The following is a 17,962-nucleotide window of genomic DNA, read 5'->3' as shown; positions in this document are numbered from 1 at the left end:
TTCGTTTAAGAAATAGTTAAGTATCTGCACCTATGTGCCTGGCATTGCCACTACGATCTTTTTCCTAGATGACAAAATTAATTCAGTCTACTAAAAACCTGCCTCATAACAACTTCAGTGTTTTAAGACAAGATACCAAGAACACACTTTATTCATTCTACCAGACCAATTTAAAAGTTTCTTGAAAATTAAAGTATTATAAGGGAGAAACCAAGGGCATAAAACCAAAAAGCATATAAAACGACAAGTGTAATAGACTGAATGTTGCCCCTGGACCCCAAATTCGTTTCCACCAGAACCTAGGATGGATCATATGTGGAAATGGGGTAGTTGCAGAGGTAATCAATTAAGGATCTGAAGATGAAATCATCCTAGATTTAGAGTGGGCTCTGTATCAAATGAATGGTATCCTTTATAAGAAGAGGAGAGAACAAAGACACACCCACAAGAGGCCAGGGAAGACAGAGGCACAGAAGGGAATTTAGCTACCACAGGCCAAGGAACACCAGGAGGCACCAAATGCTTGGAGAGGCAAGGAAGAGACTCTCACCAAGAACCTTCCAAGGGAGTGTAACCCTACAAACCCCTTGATTTTGGACTTTTGGCCTCCAGAACTGTGAGAGAATAAATTTGTTGTTTTAAGCCACCGAGTTTGTGGTACTTTGTTATTACAGCCCTAGGAAACACTGTTTTTTCTAAAATATGATATTCACCATGAAGATTAACAAGTTAACAAAAGTAATCTTTTTTGAAAGCAGGTTTTCTCATAGGTACTACACATGCACAATAATTCTTAAATGGAACACGCTGTACATAATGACTGGGAACCAAACAAATATTCACCTTTGATGAGCATCAGTTACTCCTCTGTGCCCTCACACAGTGACATCTGTGGAAGTTAGCTGGATAGGACTTCTTTTGCTCCTAGGCTATTAGGTTCCAGCTCCATGGATTCTGCTTTTTGAAGTTGTGTTTCACGCTTCACAGCCTACCTGGAGTTAACTCTTACAGCCCTCTCTCCAATGCTCTAATTTGGGAATTTGAATTTTCTATGGGCTCCAAAACTCATAAAGCTAAAATTATTACAATGAATTTTAAGAATTATGCTTTACAAAATACTAGAAGTGAAGACTCTCCACAGAAAAAGATGGCATAAGGAAGGAAGTCTGGGAAAGGATGTATGCTCTCCCTTTTGGAAACTACTATGCATATTAACACAATAATGGCTTTTGAATTATTATATGGCCTAGTAAAGAAACCTGTCAAACATTTTTAACCTGTCTTACTTAAATACAGGCTTTTCCTGCCACAGTTTTCAAATAGTGTCCCAAAATTGATGGCTCAAATATTTTCTCTTTCAGAGTAGGCAATAGCCCTTCTGAATATTGTCTTTCTCCCTCTTTCTTCCCAGCAAAATCTTGGTAATGTAAAGCTATCATATCATAATCTGTTCTTTTCTTTAATTATAGGAACAAATATATTTGCCTTGAACCCAATTAACAACAAACTTCAACATTAGAATTTTAGTAACAATACTTTTGAAAATAGTGTTTTATAGCTTAGAAAAAACACATTATCACACTTAAGCCTCACAACAAACCTTTGATATAGGTAATTATGAGGCTCTAAGAGATTATGCAATTTGATTAAATAAAGCTATTAAGTGATCAAGTTGGAATAGGTATTCTGACTCCAAGTCTTATGACCTATCTACTCTACCGCACCATTAATATGCAGAAAACTGGGGGCGGAGGGGGGGGAACTTGGCACAATATCAAACCCTAAACTGTTTCCTCACAACTAAGCAAAAGATGGGTGCCTGGTGACTCAGTCTGTTAAGCATTTGCCTTCAGATCAGGTCATTATCTCAGAGCCCTGGGGTGAGCCCCACATGGGCTCCCTGCTCATCAGGGGAGTCTGCTTCTCCCTCTCCCTCTGCCCCTCCTCCACTCTCGCTCACTCTCTCAAATAAAATCTTAAAAAAAAAAAAAAAAAAAAACAATAAAACTACGCAAAAGATTCTCCTTTGAACTAAATTCAGTTGCAGACAAATGAATTGCTGCTACATCAATAACAAGTGGACCTTGTCAGGAATATGCATTAAGAGAACCATTCCCCTTTCCGAAAGCTCAAAACTTAACTCTTCCAACTGTCACTGTTCTGTGGGTTTTTTAAAGATTTCATTTATTTATTCATGAGAGATAGAGAGAGAGAGAGAGAGAGAGGCAGAGACATAGGCAGAGGGAGAGGCAGGCTCCCCACGGTGGGGGGTAGTCTGATGTGAGACTCAATCCCATGACCTCAGGATCATGACCTGAGCTAAAGGCAGATGCTCAACCACTGAGCCAGCCAGGTACCCCAGACTGTCACTGTTTTTACAGTAGTGCTAAGATACTGGGCTTTTTAAAAGAATTATTTATCTATCTATCTATCTATCTATTTATGAGAAAGAGAGAACAAGCAGGGGTAGGGACAAAGAGAGAGGGAGAAAAAAAAAAAAAGAGAGAGAGGGAGAGAGTGAGCCTTAACCAGACTCCATGCCCACTGCAGAGCCTGATGTGTGGCTCCATCTCACGACACTGAGATCCCAACCTGAGCGAAAATCAAGAGTCCAATGTCTAATGGACTGAGCCACCCACACATTCCTAAGATATCTTTTTTGAACAAAACGGGAAGACAGGTATTTCTGCCACGGAAGACTTGCAGGTCACTCACAGCAAAGGTTACCAGGATTCACAATGTGTCCCTCACAAGTTAGTCAACTACTAGCTAACATGTTACTGCTTTCTAAAGGGAACTTTGTCTAACCGTAGAACACTGTAACAAATGCTCTCCTAATCAGATATGTAAATCCTAAAGTGAAACAAGATCATACTTTGGAAGAGAAAATGTTAAATAGGAAAGAGATACCACAAAGAAATATCTACTAAAGATATTCTAATCACCTATATAATTCCCACTCTAAAATTAAGAGTAAAAAGAATCTCACTCTGGGTGCGTGGGTGGCTCAATTGGTTAAGCATAGGACTCTTGATTTCAGCTCATGTCAAGATCTCAAGACCCTGTAATGGAGCTGCACTTCGGGGGCCTGTTTAGGATTCTCTCTTTCCCTCTGCCCCTCCCTCATCCACCCCATTCTTGCCCACCCCATTCTTGCCTTCTTTCTCTAAAATAAATATATAAATCTTAAAAACAAACAAAAACAAAGCAAAACAAAAAACCTCACTCCTAAAAGTATAAGGAAAATAATTCTAGAGAGGGGTGAGCTTTAAAAGCTATAAGTATAAATTTGAGAAAGGCAGGTTTTCCTAACAAAACATTTCAGGCATCCCAAAAGGCAAACCAAATACCCATGTTCCACCCACCACTAGCTTAGGCAGTAAAACATCACAGATGCAAATAAAGCTCTGTATGCCCCTCCCAGATCTCTTTCTCCTTTCTCTCTCCCAAGAGGTAACCACTACTTCGAATGTGGTATTTGTCTTCCCTTCCTGTATGAACCCATAAACAATACTGTAACAATGTTTTCCCTATGTTTATTTCTACAAATTTAATTTTATATATATTCTAATGCCTGCACCAGACAATTAAACAGTACAAAAGGATATATAGTGAAATGTCCCCCTGCTACCTAGTTCCTCTCCTCTGAACAACTAATGTAATGGTTTCATGTTTATCTTTAAAGGGTATGTTTATCCATACATATGCAAGTAGTTACACTTAAATGCCTTATTTGCTCCTATTTTTTATACACAAATGGTAGGTATACTCTCTTCTAATTTGTTCTACTATCCCCTTATTCTTCCTCTTAAAAATACACCTTGGAAATTGCTCCCTAAATTATATAAAATCTTGTTTTTTTCTAATGTTTGCAAGGCATATCATTGTATGGATAACCATAATTTAACTATTGTCCTACTAGAAAGGTTGTTTCCAACCCTTTGTATTTATAAACAACATGAGAATGAATAAATTCATTATTTCCTACACACAGGAGTATATCTATAGGATAAATTCCTAGAGGTCGAATTGCTGGGCTAACTTTAATAAATACTATCACACTCTATAGGAGTGGCAATAATTTACTCTCACCAGCAATGTTTGGGTGTTTTTGCATGACTTTAAAATTTACATAAATAACATGACAGTACATGCTCTTCTACTTCTTCAGTTTTTGTAACTTGAGACTACCTAAACTGATACAGATAGATAGATAGATAGATACAATACATAACTTTTTTCCTTAAAGACTTTTTTTTTTAGTAAGCTCTGCATCCAATGTGGGGACTTGAACTCATGAACCAAGATGAAGAGTAGCATGCTCTACTGACTAAGCTAGCCAAGAACTGCCCTCCTTAAAGAAATTTTTGTTTTGTTTTTGTTTAAAGATTTTATTTGTTTATTCAGGAGAGACACAGAGAGAGACAGGCAGAAGCAGAGACACAGGCAGAGGGAGAAGCAAGCTCCCTGCAAGGAGCCCCTTGTGGGACAGGATCACGCCAAGTCCCAGGATCACGCCTTGAGCCTAACGCAGACGCTTTAACTGCTAAGCCACCCAGGCATCCCTCCTTAAAGAAATTTTTAAATAATTTCTACTGCGCCTGATTCACCTATTTACCTGAAATTGCAGTTTTATGTAGAAAAATGCTCCCCAACTTAATAGGTTGCGTATATAAACAACTCATTTGCCGAAGACCACCTACACCACTAAAGAGACCATCTTCTCTTCTCTTGGAAAACTTAACAAAAACTGCCATTTTAATTTACTGCAATAGTAACATGACTCTCTGTTCATCCATGCTTTTAAAACTGTTGTACCTAGGGAAAGGGGAGTGGATCCTGCAAGGGAATAGAGACTAACACCCTGATAGCCAGGATTAAAAAAGGGTAATTTGGAAATATAAAAGATAATTCAAGCATAATCCCAAACCAACTTTAGTAGTCTGTTTAAACTTTCCCCTCACAATGATATCATTGTTACCAAATGACTTTTTTAGCCTGTAATAGGAAACAAAATATCACTGCAAATTTATAGTTTCCTTTGCCCCCCAAAATAAAATTTCTTCTAAGCATATAATATCATAGTGGGAATTTGTCTGTGTATCAATATCATCTAATATTAGATGATATTGTAGATTAATATCATCTAATATCTAATATTCTGTTAGATTCCTTTCCTATGTTATATTTACCAACGTGTAACTAATTTTAAAAGCTCTATCTACTCCAAACTATCTCCATTGAAATACATGGCTAATCATATCATTCATAAGAATTCCTGTCAAATTAAGGCTAGTGTAAGTTACCAACACCACCATTGTAACAGCTGTTTTAACCTGCTCAAATGAGCATCTATGTCCACCTCTCTCTCTCCTAACAATTAATACCCATTCTGTATAGGTATTTATCCTGTCTCCCTCCACTAAGTATATCAGAATAAGATGCCCTCACCACACACACACTCAACAATGGGCCATATTCCACCATGGGTAACGCTATCTCCCTTGCGAGTACCTACTTAGGAACATAAGCCTAAACCAATTGGCACAAGGCATCCCTGGTCCCAAGGACTAGACGAGCCCATGAGACTCGTGAGAGGTATGCTGAAGCTTCTGTGCTTTGGAGAGAGAAGCACAGAGATATTCTTGGCTAGGTTGATTTTCTATTACTATACTTGGAGCAAAAAGCATCACAACTGCTTGACAACTTAAAAATGCACTGGATGAGGATTTTGACCAGTATCAACTGATGTATTTATGAACAAATTTAACCCTATCAATGAAACCTTTGATTCTTTGATGAATATTAGCTTTTCTATGATACAAGAGGAGAGGTTGATGGTATTTAGTATTCAAGAGAGGCACATGTGGAAGAATGAAGGCTAAGGAACAGCACTCACTGGAAGGATTCTTGTCACAGACATCACAGATCAAATTCAGAAAATGAAAAATCTCCTCTTGCTTTCCTATTTACCACCATGCCAAAAGCTACCTAGCAAACACGAATATGAGACCTGACTTTACACAGGTCTTTATTAGAATGATGAGCATCCTAATCCAAGCAGAACCCTGGGAGGAATAAGGGCATCAAGACTGTCATCACTATTCTGGGGCATTAATGAGCACTTCTTACAAATATTTGTCAACTAAAAGCAGTTAGTAATTGCTAACAAGTAAAGAGACTGACAACATAGCTAAAAATAACTTTGAGGGCACAGAGACATCTTACTGGCCTAATATAGACCCACCCTGATGGCTCTTATTACCCTATTCTGGCATTTGCTTCTTACTTTCTTACATTGTTGGCCTTGCTGATTTTCATAAGAAGGCTTAGGCAGTTGCTTCCCTGTGGGCTATACAGCAATTTTCCAGTTCTATGACTCAGAAAGAGCAAGAGAAGGAAGGGTTCTCCTCTTCCATCCCTAGATAAAATCAGAAAATGTTTATTTAGCTCCGGTAAAGCAAGGCTCAGTTAATTCACTGTTCAGACTTTCACAACTTTTTTTCTTTCAAGTCAAACATTTACCAAGAGCTTGGTATATGCAAGTCATAGGTTATTTATCCAAAGCCAATGCATGAATTATATTTATCAGTTCCATGCTTCCTTCCTCTACATCCCTAATAGGTCAAATATCTTAAAGAAAAAATATTTATGCCTCACAAAATTTGCAATTAAACTTTTTGTGCCAGAATTGGTGGACTCGTGATCAAACGTGTTATTTCTAGAATACTGTGTTGAAACACAAGGGTAAGAGATTCCATACTTTCCTTAAAAAAAGTTCAAATGATGTGCGCTAAATTATTAAAACATACATATCCTGTGAAAATAAGTGGAAACAAACTACGTTAATGAGCTAATAAATACCGTCTGGGGGCAACATCTGCACTACCTACCAAGTTTGGCACAGAGTCTGCAAAACTGGTAATTCAGAAACACTTGAAGGCACGGAGTCTGCGTTCAGAACATAAACCGTGCATCGCAAATACAGGACCAGTTTTATATTCATTAACTGCTCCGAACAAAAATTAGTCATCCTTCCCAACAAGATGGCCCTTTAAAAAAAAAAAAAAAAATTCCGTAAGCTACCCCAAAGCAAGCTTACTTTCTGGGGAGGCTGAGGAGGGGGCACCCATCGCACACTAAGAATCGGCCCCGGCAGGTAAGGGGAGAACCTCCTAGAGGGGACGGAAACGCGGACGACCCCGGGCGCCGCCAGGGGGGCCATGGGCTGGCGCGGAGCCGAGGGAGCGGCCGCGGGCCCCGGGAGGCCCTCGCCCCGGCCCCCCGCCCCCCAACCCCCGCCCCCCGCCCCGGCCCCCCGGGCGGCGCAGCCCCGCCGGCCCCACCTGGGCGAGTCCGCACCTCCGCAGCCCCGCCCCGCCCCGCGCAGCGCCCAGCCGAGCCGAGCCCCTCGGGCCGCGGCGCCGTCGCCATGGCGACCGCCCCCTCCCCCCCCCGCGGCCAGGCACGGTCGCGCCGCAGTCCCGCGGCCGCTCGGACGCCGCTGCCGCCGCAGCCAGGCCGGGGGCTGCCGAGCCCGGGGCAGGGGGGCAGGGACGCCGGGGCGGGGGCTGAGAGGCGCGGACGGCGCGCGGCGCGCGGGTCGCCGGCCGCCGCCGACCCTCGCCCCCGCGGTCCTCACCCTTCACTTTGCCGAAGGTGCCGACCCCCAGCGTGTCCCCCAGGATGTAGTGGCCGATCTTCACCCGCCCGTCGTGTTTCTGCTTCTCGGCCGTCGCCATCTTCCTCCAGGAACTGAGCCTGCGCATGGCGCCGCGGGAGGGGGCGGAGGGGGCGGGCAGGCCGCGCCGGGGCGGGGGCGGGGGCGGGGAGGGGCGGGGAGGGGCGGGGAGGGGCGGGGAGGGGACGCGGGCGGGCCGCCGGGCCTCCGGGCCTCCGGGCCTCCGAGCCGCCGCGCCGCCGCCAGCCGCGCCCGCCGGGCCCCCGCCCCCCTCGGCGCTCCCCCGCCCCGGCGCCGGCGCGCACGCTCCCCCTGGCGGGGCGGCGGGGGTCGCCGGCGGGGCCGCGGGGCCTCGGAGCCCCGGAGCCCCGGTTCCTCGCGCCGCCGCGCCGCGCCCCGCCCTGCCCGGGCCCCGGGGCTGCGGAGCGGGCGGCTGCGCTCCCGGGCGGCCGGTCCTGCCCGCGGCGACCCCGCTGCCGGCGACTCCCGGGGCGGGGCGGGGCCGGGCGGGCGGCTCTCCGGCGCCGCGGGCGGTGGGACGCGGCCGGGGACTGCGCCGGGCCGCCGGTTCCCACCCAGCCTGCTCATTTTTGCGGTGCGGATGGACCTGAGAAGCCCCCGGGAGGTGCCCCGACGGAGAGCATCTCCGACGGAGCCCCCTCGGCACCGGTCCCCTGCGGCTGCGGCTGCGGCTGCGCTTGGTGCCGTGAGCCCGTCCGTTGCCGCCGGGCGCCTCGACAGCCCTAGTGGCGTCGTCGGGCTTTCCTGCTCCTGGAGGCTTTTCTCAAGTTTCCTTCCCCAGGCAAGCCCCGTGGGAAAGGGCCGGTTGGGAACCCTGCGAACGGTATGTGTGCTCAGGAATGGGGTGTTACACACGTAGGAATTAACATTTTTAGGTTTCCGGTAAAATGTAGACTTTGAACTGAAGTCGAGGCCTAGGGTTGCATCAACCAAGTCAGTCGACAGATACTTATCGTACTTGCGATGAGTACAGTTTAGTCTATCATCTATACAAATGGGATGTGGCCTGTCACGGGGGGGGGGGGCGGGGGGGAGGAGTTGAAATATGCTTGTTGGTATTAAATTTCTTTAAAGATCTTATTTATTCAGCAGAGACCCAGAGAGCGGCAGACACACAGGCAGGGGGAGAAGCAGGCTCCCCACAAGGAGCCCGATGTGGGACTCGATCCTCAGATCACACCCTGAGCCAAAGGCAGGTGCTCAACCGCTGAGCCTCCCAGGCGTCCCTGTGTTAAATGTTTAAGCCAGTTCACTACTCAGTTGAATTCCACTGACGTGGGCAAAGTGAAGTGTCCAAAAAAACAAGATACGATCTCAGTTTTGCAGTGTGATAGCGTTTGGGCCAGTGTCAATGGGCAGAGCTGAACCCATCGAGAAAATAATATAAAAAAGTAAGACTAAAAGTATTATCCTTTTTGTTCCTAATCAAAGTTACCCAGCTCGTCTGACTGTTATATTCTGTTTATGAAAGCAAAATAACATGCATTAAGTACTGCAAGAGAAGCAAAAGCTTGAGTTTAGAATTACATCAACAGTTACAACTAGCCCTGGATAATCAGTTTCTGATGTATTATGGACTGCACATATTCTGAAGGGCCATAAAGTTAAGAAGTCTGATTACTAACATACTTGGGGAGTGGGCAGTGGTAACTGTTTTTGCTCTGTGGTCTCTTCATCTTTACTTGTTGCCTCCTGAGTTTCTGCATCTCAGGCATCTTGGATCTCTACAAAGCGGAAATAGATTACTGGATTCTCTTAGAAAAAGAAAAACTTTAATTCCTTACCCTGAAGTATCATCTTAAATTACTTTAAATCTGCATCATGTCTAGAGTTCAACCTAGCAAAGTTCTGTTATTTCTTTTAACCTAAAAGAAAAAAGAATCACAAGGTAGGGGATCCCTGGGTGGCGCAGCGGTTTGGCGCCTGCCTTTGGCGCAGGGCGCGATCCTGGAGACCCGGGATCGAGTCCCACATCGGGCTCCCGGTGTATGGAGCCTGCTTCTGTCTCTGCCTCTCTCTCTCTCTCTGTGACTATCATAAATAAAAAAATTAAAAAAAAAAAAAAAAAAAAGAATCACAAGGTACCTCAGTCCTGTGTGGTTAAGCCACAAAACATTTTACAAAGGAGCAAACTGAAGCTGCATTTTGCAAATCAATGGGCAATCTCTTCACGAAACTATGAAAACCCAATTAAGAAAATTATATGGTTTTTTTTTAACAGAAACATGTTTGTTTCTGTTCTAATATTTTAGATTATAGTTTTATTTAATATATATTCATTAAATGCTACCATTCACTCAAAGGCATTACTGGGGAAATAAAACGTAGAATCTTGGATCAAAAAGGCTTGACTGGGAACTTAGAGGTCACTTTATTTGGTCTTCCATAGACTCTATTTAAGCAGCTTTTATTGCTGGTTTTTTTTTTTTCCTTATGATTAAAAACTGAATTCAGTTAACAATTTCTAAGAAGGTAAATAAGCCTTCTTTAATCGCTTGCTTTTTCTCTTTCCTTCATTCAAGTTTTGGTCACATTTTCTTGCACCCTCTCTTTTCTTTCATCCTCGCATTGATCCATCCTCAAACCCTCGCTCATTTCTTCTTCAAACACTGCCGGACCCTGTAGATAAATACAAAATGAAAATTCATGGAGGAATCTCTTACCCTGGAGGAGCTCATAGTCTAGGATGACTGTTCTCTATTTCCTCCTACTCAGATAGTATTCACATGCTCAACATTCTCCCGGGTTAGAAGTGAAGATAAGCAAATTGGTTTACACCCAGTTTCCAGACCCATCTGTTGTAACTCTACCCCTTTCTCAAGCCAAGTAGATTGGAATGTAAGTGGGCAGGAGTGACTTTACAGAAGCGACCTTGATTCCACACTAATTTAGGAGGGAGGGGAAAGGTAAACTGTTTTCAGATTTAAGTAGTTCAGCTTTTATAAGTACAAATAAGTTGCAGTACATCTCAGCACTGATGAAGACATACCACAATGACCCAACACCCTGTTGGAGAACCTTGCGTTTCAGGAGGAAGTTAAGTAGTTGTCAGCTGTTTCCCCTCCGGCCCTTCAGGGATCCTATGAGAGCTGTGCATTCTCTTGGTCTTTTCTTGTTAAGGCCATCACAGTGTTAGTGAACCGTACACTGACAGGTGGATATTACACTTCTTCAGTCTCTCTCTCTCTCTCTCTCTAAATATGGTGTCCAGAACTAAAAATTCTGAGCACTATACTTCTATTAATGCAGCCTAATATGGTCTTACCTTAGTTGTAGTTACACTGTAACTAATATTAAATATTTATTTAAAAAGTAGGTATTAGTTTGCTAGACTCTAAGGACTCAAAAGACAAAGGAACACAATACTGCTTTCAACATGGCAAAGCAATGTCCTAGGTGCTACAATAAAGACATATGTATGGTCCTTTTTTTAAAGATTTTATTTTTAATCTCTACAAAATGGGGCTCAAACTCACAACCCCAAGATCAAGAGTTGCATGCTCCCCCAACTGAGCGAGCCAGGTGCCCCACTCTATAGTTCTTTAAAAGGGGTTTCGTGAAGGGAAGGCATAACCTTTATCTGTGGAGGTCCATAAAGCTTCAACTTGAATATAGGGGAAGGGCAAGGGGTATTGCACTGTACTCAATGAAGGATGGCACAGGGTGTGGGAAAACATGGGGAACAAGGCATCCCAGGCAGAGGGAAGAGCATATGCAAAATCACAGAGGGAAAGAACTTAGGCTTTTCAGGGAAAACAAAGTAGATACAGGGGATGAAATCTGGATGTACAGAGGGATTTGTTAGAAGAAACAAAAGACAAACAGTAAATCCTGAAAAATCCTCATATGTACTTCTCAATTTAGACGTTATGGAGTGATGAACCACAGAAGATATGAAGTAGGTGCATTTTAGAATTACTTTTACTAAAGAAATTGATGGCTATGGGTGCCTTTGGTAAGGGAAAATGGTGATCAAGAAGTCAGGTGGGCAGACTTTCCCGTATTTACACTTCTTAACTTTTTGGTTTTGAACCTTATGCATATATCGTAGAGTCAAAAAGTGTTTAACTGTTAGAAAAAAAAATTAAACTCTGAATTCATTGTGGAGGATGGTTTGGAAAAGAGCAAGACCAAAGTGGTGATAAAACAGGAGAACTGGTGATGAAATGATGAGACAGGTACTATGTATAAAGAAGAAAAATCTCAAATAGACATGGAATTAGCAACACCAGAGATTGGTGTGGACAGAGAGGGTGAGGAAGAAATCTTACTTACCTTTCGACCTCTGGAGGGATTTTTGGAAGAATGGGGAATAGAGGTTCAATAGAAATAATGAATTCTACTTGTAACATTAGGGCATCTAAAAGACATTCAGGTAAGGATATCCAGGGTGATACTAGTAATACAGGTCTATTACTCCGAAGAAAGGTCAGCCCAGAGATACAGATTGGGTGTCATCACCATACAAATGGCAGATTAAGTAGGGCATTAAGGGATCCAAGAACAGAAGATTTACTTGGAGAATATGGATAATTAGAAGAGTCCAGAAGCAATATAAGCCTATGGAAGAGACAGAAAAAAGAACAGTTTATATTAGAAGCTTCCAAGATGTTAGTGATAAAAATTTGTGAACTATTTTCCTCTATTTAACTAGATGGTTCCTAACTCCTAATTAGAAACTTTTTAGGCAAGGGATGCTGTATGGCTCAGCAGTTGAGTGTCTGCCTTCAGCTCAGGACATGATCCTAGAGTTTTAGGATCGAGTCCCGCATCAGGCTCCTGCAGGGAGCCTGTGTCTCCTCCCTCTGCCTATGTCTCTGCCTCAATCTGTGTCTCTAACGAATAAATCAAATCTTTAAAAAAAAAAAAAGCTTTTTAGGCAAAAAAAAAAAACAAAAAAAATGTTTAGAACCCTCTCATGATGACAAACTTTAGCTTCAATTATCCTTCTAGACATAGGCCTAGAACTGTTTTCTAGGGAAAATCTTAGCTCTGTCTGCGAGGACTCCCTTGGCCCATCTCTATGTACAAGTGGCTGGTTGATCCTGGTTGGCTTACTTCCTATTAATGAGAAAACATCAACCCTACCCATCTCCCAGTTGATTCTCTGAGTATCAGGCATGTAGACCTATCCATGATCAGCAGCAGAAGGTGTATTCCTTCAACAAAAAATGTAACAACTTTGCTGCCCTGTTCCTATCAGCTAAAGGAAACAATGTCCTTGAGACTATATGGAGAGAAAAGTAATTGGACTGTCCTGTTTCTGGTTGCTATTAGTCTTGCTTTTACTCAATTTGGTAATACAAGGAGCTGATAAATGCTTGGATAATTTGAATGGGCTAATAATTTGTCTCTCCATTCAGACCAGCAGTTTGGTTCCCTTCAAAACAATATTCTTTTTTTTTTTTTTAAGATTTTATTTATTTATTCATAAGAGACACACAGAGGCAGAGACACAGACAGAGGGAGAAGCAGGCTCCATGCAGGGAGCCTAATGTGGGACTCGATCCTGGGACTCCAGGATCACACCCTGGGCCAAAGGCAGGCACTCAACCGCTGAGCCACCCAGGCATCCCAATATTCTTTTTTTTTTTTTTTTTTAAGATTTTATTTATTCATTTAAGAGAGAGAGAGATCACAAGCAAGGGAGAGTGGTAGAGGGAGAAGCAGACTCCCCACTGAACAGGGAGCCTGATGTGGGTGGGACTGGATCCCAGGACCCTGGGATCATGACCTGAGCAGAAGGCAGACACCCCACCAACTGAGCCACCCAGGCGCACCAAAACAATATGATTTAAAACTTTGTTCAACATTGGAGTGCCTTCCTGGCTCAGTCAGAAGAGTGTGCAACTTTTGATCTCAGGGTCATGAATATGAGCCTTATGTTGAATGCAGAGGTTACTTAAAAAAAAAAAATCTTTAAAAATTTTTTTTGTGGTTTGACATTTATCTAAGTGGAAAGGCACAAAATAGAGGATTGCAGAGCATTTTTCCAGGGAGTAAAGACACTGATCTTACTAGACCCTCATTTCTTAGACTGCGATCAGCAGGCCATCTAAGCACACATTCAATCTAAGCTGGTTTTCTGTAGCCGGGGAGCTCTTATCTCACCACAAGTAATTTAGCAAAGTGGTTCTTTTTCACTACCCCTTTCCAGGAAGAGTTCAGGTAAATACAAATTTGAGTGATAATTTGGCACCTCAGAGATGTGTAGTATCCCTTACAGACTGACTCCTATGCAGCTGCCTGGCTTAGCTCCCTCTGGTCTGGGCTGCTGTCCTGTCCTCAGTGGAGGGGTGTATTGTAAACTGGAAGAGATGCTGTAAGAAACAGACATGCAAAGCCTCTTCACTTCAGCTTGCCCAAGCTCCCTTATTTACTTTAAGGGAAATATTACTCTTTAAGCTTTCCAGATCCTTTTTTTTTTTCTTAAGAGAGAAGGCATGAGCGGTGGAGGGGCGGAAGGAGAGAGAATCTCAAGCAGGCCCCATGCTCAGTGCAGCATCTGATGTGGAGCTTTTTTTTTTTTTTTTTTTTTTTTTTTTAAAATTCCTATCATTTATTTTTTTTTATTTACTTATGATAGGCACACAGTGAGAGAGAGAGAGAGAGAGGCAGAGACACAGGCAGAGGGAGAAGCAGGCTCCATGCACCGGGAGCCTGACGTGGGATTCGATCCCGGGTCTCCAGGATCGTGCCCTGGGCCAAAGGCAGGCGCTAAACCGCTGCGCCACCCAGGGATCCCTGATGTGGAGCTTGATATCAATACCATAAGGTCATGACCTGAGCTGAAATCAAGTGCTAGACTCTTAACCAACTGTGTCACCCAGGTGCCCCCCACCATCCTCTTCCGATGCCTTGTTTTTTTTTTTTTTTAAGATTTTATTTATTTATTCATGAGAGAGAGGGAGGGAGAGAGGCAGAGACACAGGAGAGGAAGAAGCAGGCTCCATGCAGGGAGCCTGATGTGGGACTGGATCCCTGGTCTCCAGGATCTGGCCCCGGGCTGAAGGCGGTGCTAAACCGCTAAGCTACTGGGGCTGCCCTTTTTTAGTATTTTTTAGAACAGCTTTAGCATTACAGAAAAGATGTGAAGATAGTACAGAGTTCTTATGTACTCCACAGCCAGTTTCTACTGTTATCAATACCTTACATTCTGTGGTACATTTGTAACAATCAATGAACCAATATTGATATATTATCATTAACTGAAGTCCACACTTCATTCCATTTCCATAATTTTTACCAAATTTCCTTTTTCTGTTCCAGGACCACATTGCATTTAGTTATCATGCCCCTGTAGGATCCTCTTGGCTATGAGAATTCCTCGGGTATTCCTGGTTTTAATGATCTTGACAGTATTGAGGTGTATTGGTCAGGTATTTTGTAGACTGCCTCTCTTTTGGAATTTGATGTTTTTCTCATGGCTAGACTGATTGTTAGTGGTTTGGGAGGAGGAACACAGACAATGGTCCATTTTAATCTTATATCAAGGGTTCATACTTACGTACATGGTTTATCACTGTTGGTGTTGACCTTAATTACCTGCCAGAGGTCGTGTTTGTCGGGTTTCTCTACTATAGACTTACTCTTTTTTTCCTTTTTTCCATACTGTATTCTTTTCTGTATTCTATAGAAGGAAATCACTAACCACAGCCCACACTTAAGGATTGGAGAGTTATGCTCCCCTGCCTTTAGGGTATGCTATCTACGTAAGTTATTTAGAATTCTTCACAGTTTTGCTTCTTCTCTCCCATTTATTCAATCATTTATTTACAGCAGTGTAGATTCATGAATGTTTATTTATAGCTGGGTTATAATCCAATTCTCCTTTCAGGTTATTATAACTGGGTTATAATCCAATTCCCTTGCAATTCAAATATTGCAATTTGAGCAATAAATTGTTCCAGCTTTGATCAGTGGATGCTTTCTTAGTTGGCTCCTGTATCCTTTTGACATACCTTCATCAATGTCATTTTTATTGTGTTTTTGTTTAGCACTTCCTTACTTTCTGGTACTACAAGATGTTCCAGAATCATCTTGTATTATTTCCTGCTCCAGGGCTAGGATCAGCCATTTCTCCAAGGTATCCTGCTTACTTTTATTGGAGAGCAGTATTAGAATCCAAGATTTGGTGTTTGAAGTGTCATTGCTTCTAGACTCTCTCAGCTGACAGAGCAAGAAAATATATGTGTATATACTATCAATATACCCATATCTCTAAATATTGCTATATGTACAACTGCCCCTATCTGTAATAGCTAAACATGATTTTATATAACCAACTCTAGTCCATCACTACATAGGTTATCCTAGTCTCTTTCCTTTGCTTATCTTTAAACTCCCACTCCAACAGCAAGAAACCTAGCTTCCATTATCTAACAATCCTTTCCTTAATTGCTTAGAGTAGCAGATGTATTTATGGAAATAGAATTGTTAACCCTACCTCTGTGGATAACAACTGTGCAGTTCCTTTTGTCTTTAGTTTTATAGACTCCCTCATTTCCAAGTGCTAATCTGGACTTCACCATTTCCTTAGGTAAGCACCTTTGCCCTCCACCCTCTTCAGTGAGGACGTTTTACGTAGTATAATACCAATAGATTATGTTGTCACAATCTGCATTCTGCTCTGGAATGCCCCAATTTTTGCTTTAATCTCTTATGTACCATGTTGCTGAGGGAGGAATTCCCTCCTAGGGTCATGCGGATGGCCAAATGCACACCACCAAACAGAGGACCATCAGCAGTGGTCTCTTGGTCACATACTAACAGGGGTTGCCATCAGGAACAGAACAACCAACCAGTGGGTTCAAAAGGCAGGATTTGTAGTATCAATAGGGTGGGTTCCCTCCTGGTTCTTGTGAAGAACGTGACTAGTTACTTGAATAATTGTACATGCTGACAGGGAACTGAACTCACTACTCAAGAATTAGCACTAACTATGCCTGGCCTTTTGGTAAGGAGGGTTGTTTGGCTATAGAAACTTAACTGTGGGAGCAGAAAGGGGAGGGGAACTTATAGCTATGCCTTTTGAGGCCCTCTCAATATTACCAGATGTCAAGGCAACAATATGTAATATTGAACCTTAATATTAGGCCTTACACCACAGCCTTGCAACTGACTTTTTAAAATCTGCATACCTTCAGGTTCACGTCCCACTGTAAAGTTCTACGGATTTTGACAACTGTTCAATGCCATGTGTCTGCTATTATGGGTCAGAATATTTTCACCACCCTAAAAATCCCGTGCTTCACATGTTCAACTCTGTCCTCTTTTTCCTGTCTCTTATCATTTTGCCTTTTTCAGAATGTCTACTTAATTGGAATCATACAGCATGGAGTCTTTTCAGACTGGCTTCTTTCCCTTAGCAATAACCATTTAAGGTTCATTTCTATCTTTTCTGTCACCCTTAAATGCTTTTGAAATAAGGAAAAGATACAGTATTTAAACATTTAAGGGGCGCCTGGATGGTTCAGTCAGGTAAGCATCTGCCTCTGACTCAGGTCATGATCCCAGGGTCCTGGGATCAAGCTCCATGTCGGGCTCCCTGCTCTGCGGGGAGCCTGCTTCTCCCTCTGCCTCTGCCTCCCTCTCTGCCTCTGTCTCTCTGTCTCTCATAAATAAATAAAATCAAATCTTTGAAAAAATAAATAAAATTTAAGATTGGTCTCCATTCTAAAATGTCTTCAGATACTTTAAAATATTTTGTACTTTTAAAAAGAATCTGATAATGGTACAGCTTTGCTAAAAGGTATGTTAAATGTATCAAATGTATCTACCTATCTATAGATAGGTAGACAGACAGTTATTTAGCTTTGGTGGTTTCCTTAATAACTAATAGATTATATAAGCAAGAAAAGAGTTAAAGACCTGATTTTGTTTTGTTTCAGTAAAGAATATTTTTCCTTACATATATAATCAGTTCATGAAATTACTAACTTAATTCTCCCATTCTTTGTATCTATTATTTCTCTTACATAAATACAATTAAATTCAAGTACATTATCAAATGTGTAAAACTTTTAATTTCAGAAATTAAGATGCTTTTGGTTTTATGTGGGAATTTTATTTTCTTTGTGTTAGGAATTGTTCTAAGTCTAGTATATTTTATTTTTACTGAAATGGTTCTAGATTATTTGACTATGAAATTCTGACTTAGAGAATCTTCTAGGTGTCTTATTCAATTACATATAATTGACCTTTAATAGAAGACTTTGTTTTGTCTGGAACTAATACTATGTCGTGTTTTTTACTTGTTTA

The 17,962-nt window shown here is 42.4% G+C and overlaps 2 protein-coding genes and 1 long non-coding RNA gene across 10 annotated transcripts in view; 1 reads left to right on the top strand and 2 right to left on the bottom strand.

Annotated features, from left to right (window-relative positions):
• Positions 1-7,801, bottom strand: part of PRKAA1 (protein kinase AMP-activated catalytic subunit alpha 1) — a 35,641-nt gene extending 27,840 nt beyond the window's left edge. For 2 of the 7 annotated variants that reach the window (XM_077896128.1, XM_077896133.1), the window contains exons 1-2: positions 7,643-7,776; positions 6,298-6,421 (exon numbers count right to left, since the gene is read on the bottom strand). Coding sequence is in view for 2 of the 7 variants with exons in the window: in XM_077896126.1 (XP_077752252.1) it covers positions 7,643-7,769 (127 nt within the window). In the remaining 5 variants the exon portion in view is untranslated. Of the gene's footprint in view, positions 1-6,289; positions 6,422-6,893; positions 7,033-7,346; positions 7,372-7,642 lie in introns of those variants that run through there. The other 5 variants (XM_077896126.1, XM_077896127.1, XM_077896132.1 and 2 more) reach the window with 4 other exon arrangements.
• A 476-nt stretch (positions 7,802-8,277) lies between these two features.
• Positions 8,278-17,962, top strand: part of CARD6 (caspase recruitment domain family member 6) — a 41,320-nt gene continuing 31,635 nt past the window's right edge. For both annotated transcript variants that reach the window (XM_077896125.1, XM_077896123.1), the window contains exon 1: positions 8,278-8,525. The gene's annotated coding sequence lies outside the window, so the exon portion shown is untranslated. The remainder of the gene's footprint in view (positions 8,526-17,962) is intronic.
• LOC144312950 (uncharacterized) lies at positions 10,073-17,145 on the bottom strand. The gene is made up of 2 exons (XR_013378599.1): positions 16,149-17,145; positions 10,073-10,321 (listed from the first exon to the last, which is right to left on the bottom strand). It is a non-coding gene; the product is annotated as an uncharacterized LOC144312950 (long non-coding RNA).

This window comes from Canis aureus, chromosome 4 (genome assembly GCF_053574225.1).
Source record: "Canis aureus isolate CA01 chromosome 4, VMU_Caureus_v.1.0, whole genome shotgun sequence".
Lineage (NCBI taxonomy): Eukaryota > Metazoa > Chordata > Mammalia > Carnivora > Canidae > Canis > Canis aureus.
The sequence above is the reverse complement of the archived record's forward strand: the minus strand, read 5'-3'. Positions and strand labels throughout refer to the sequence as shown.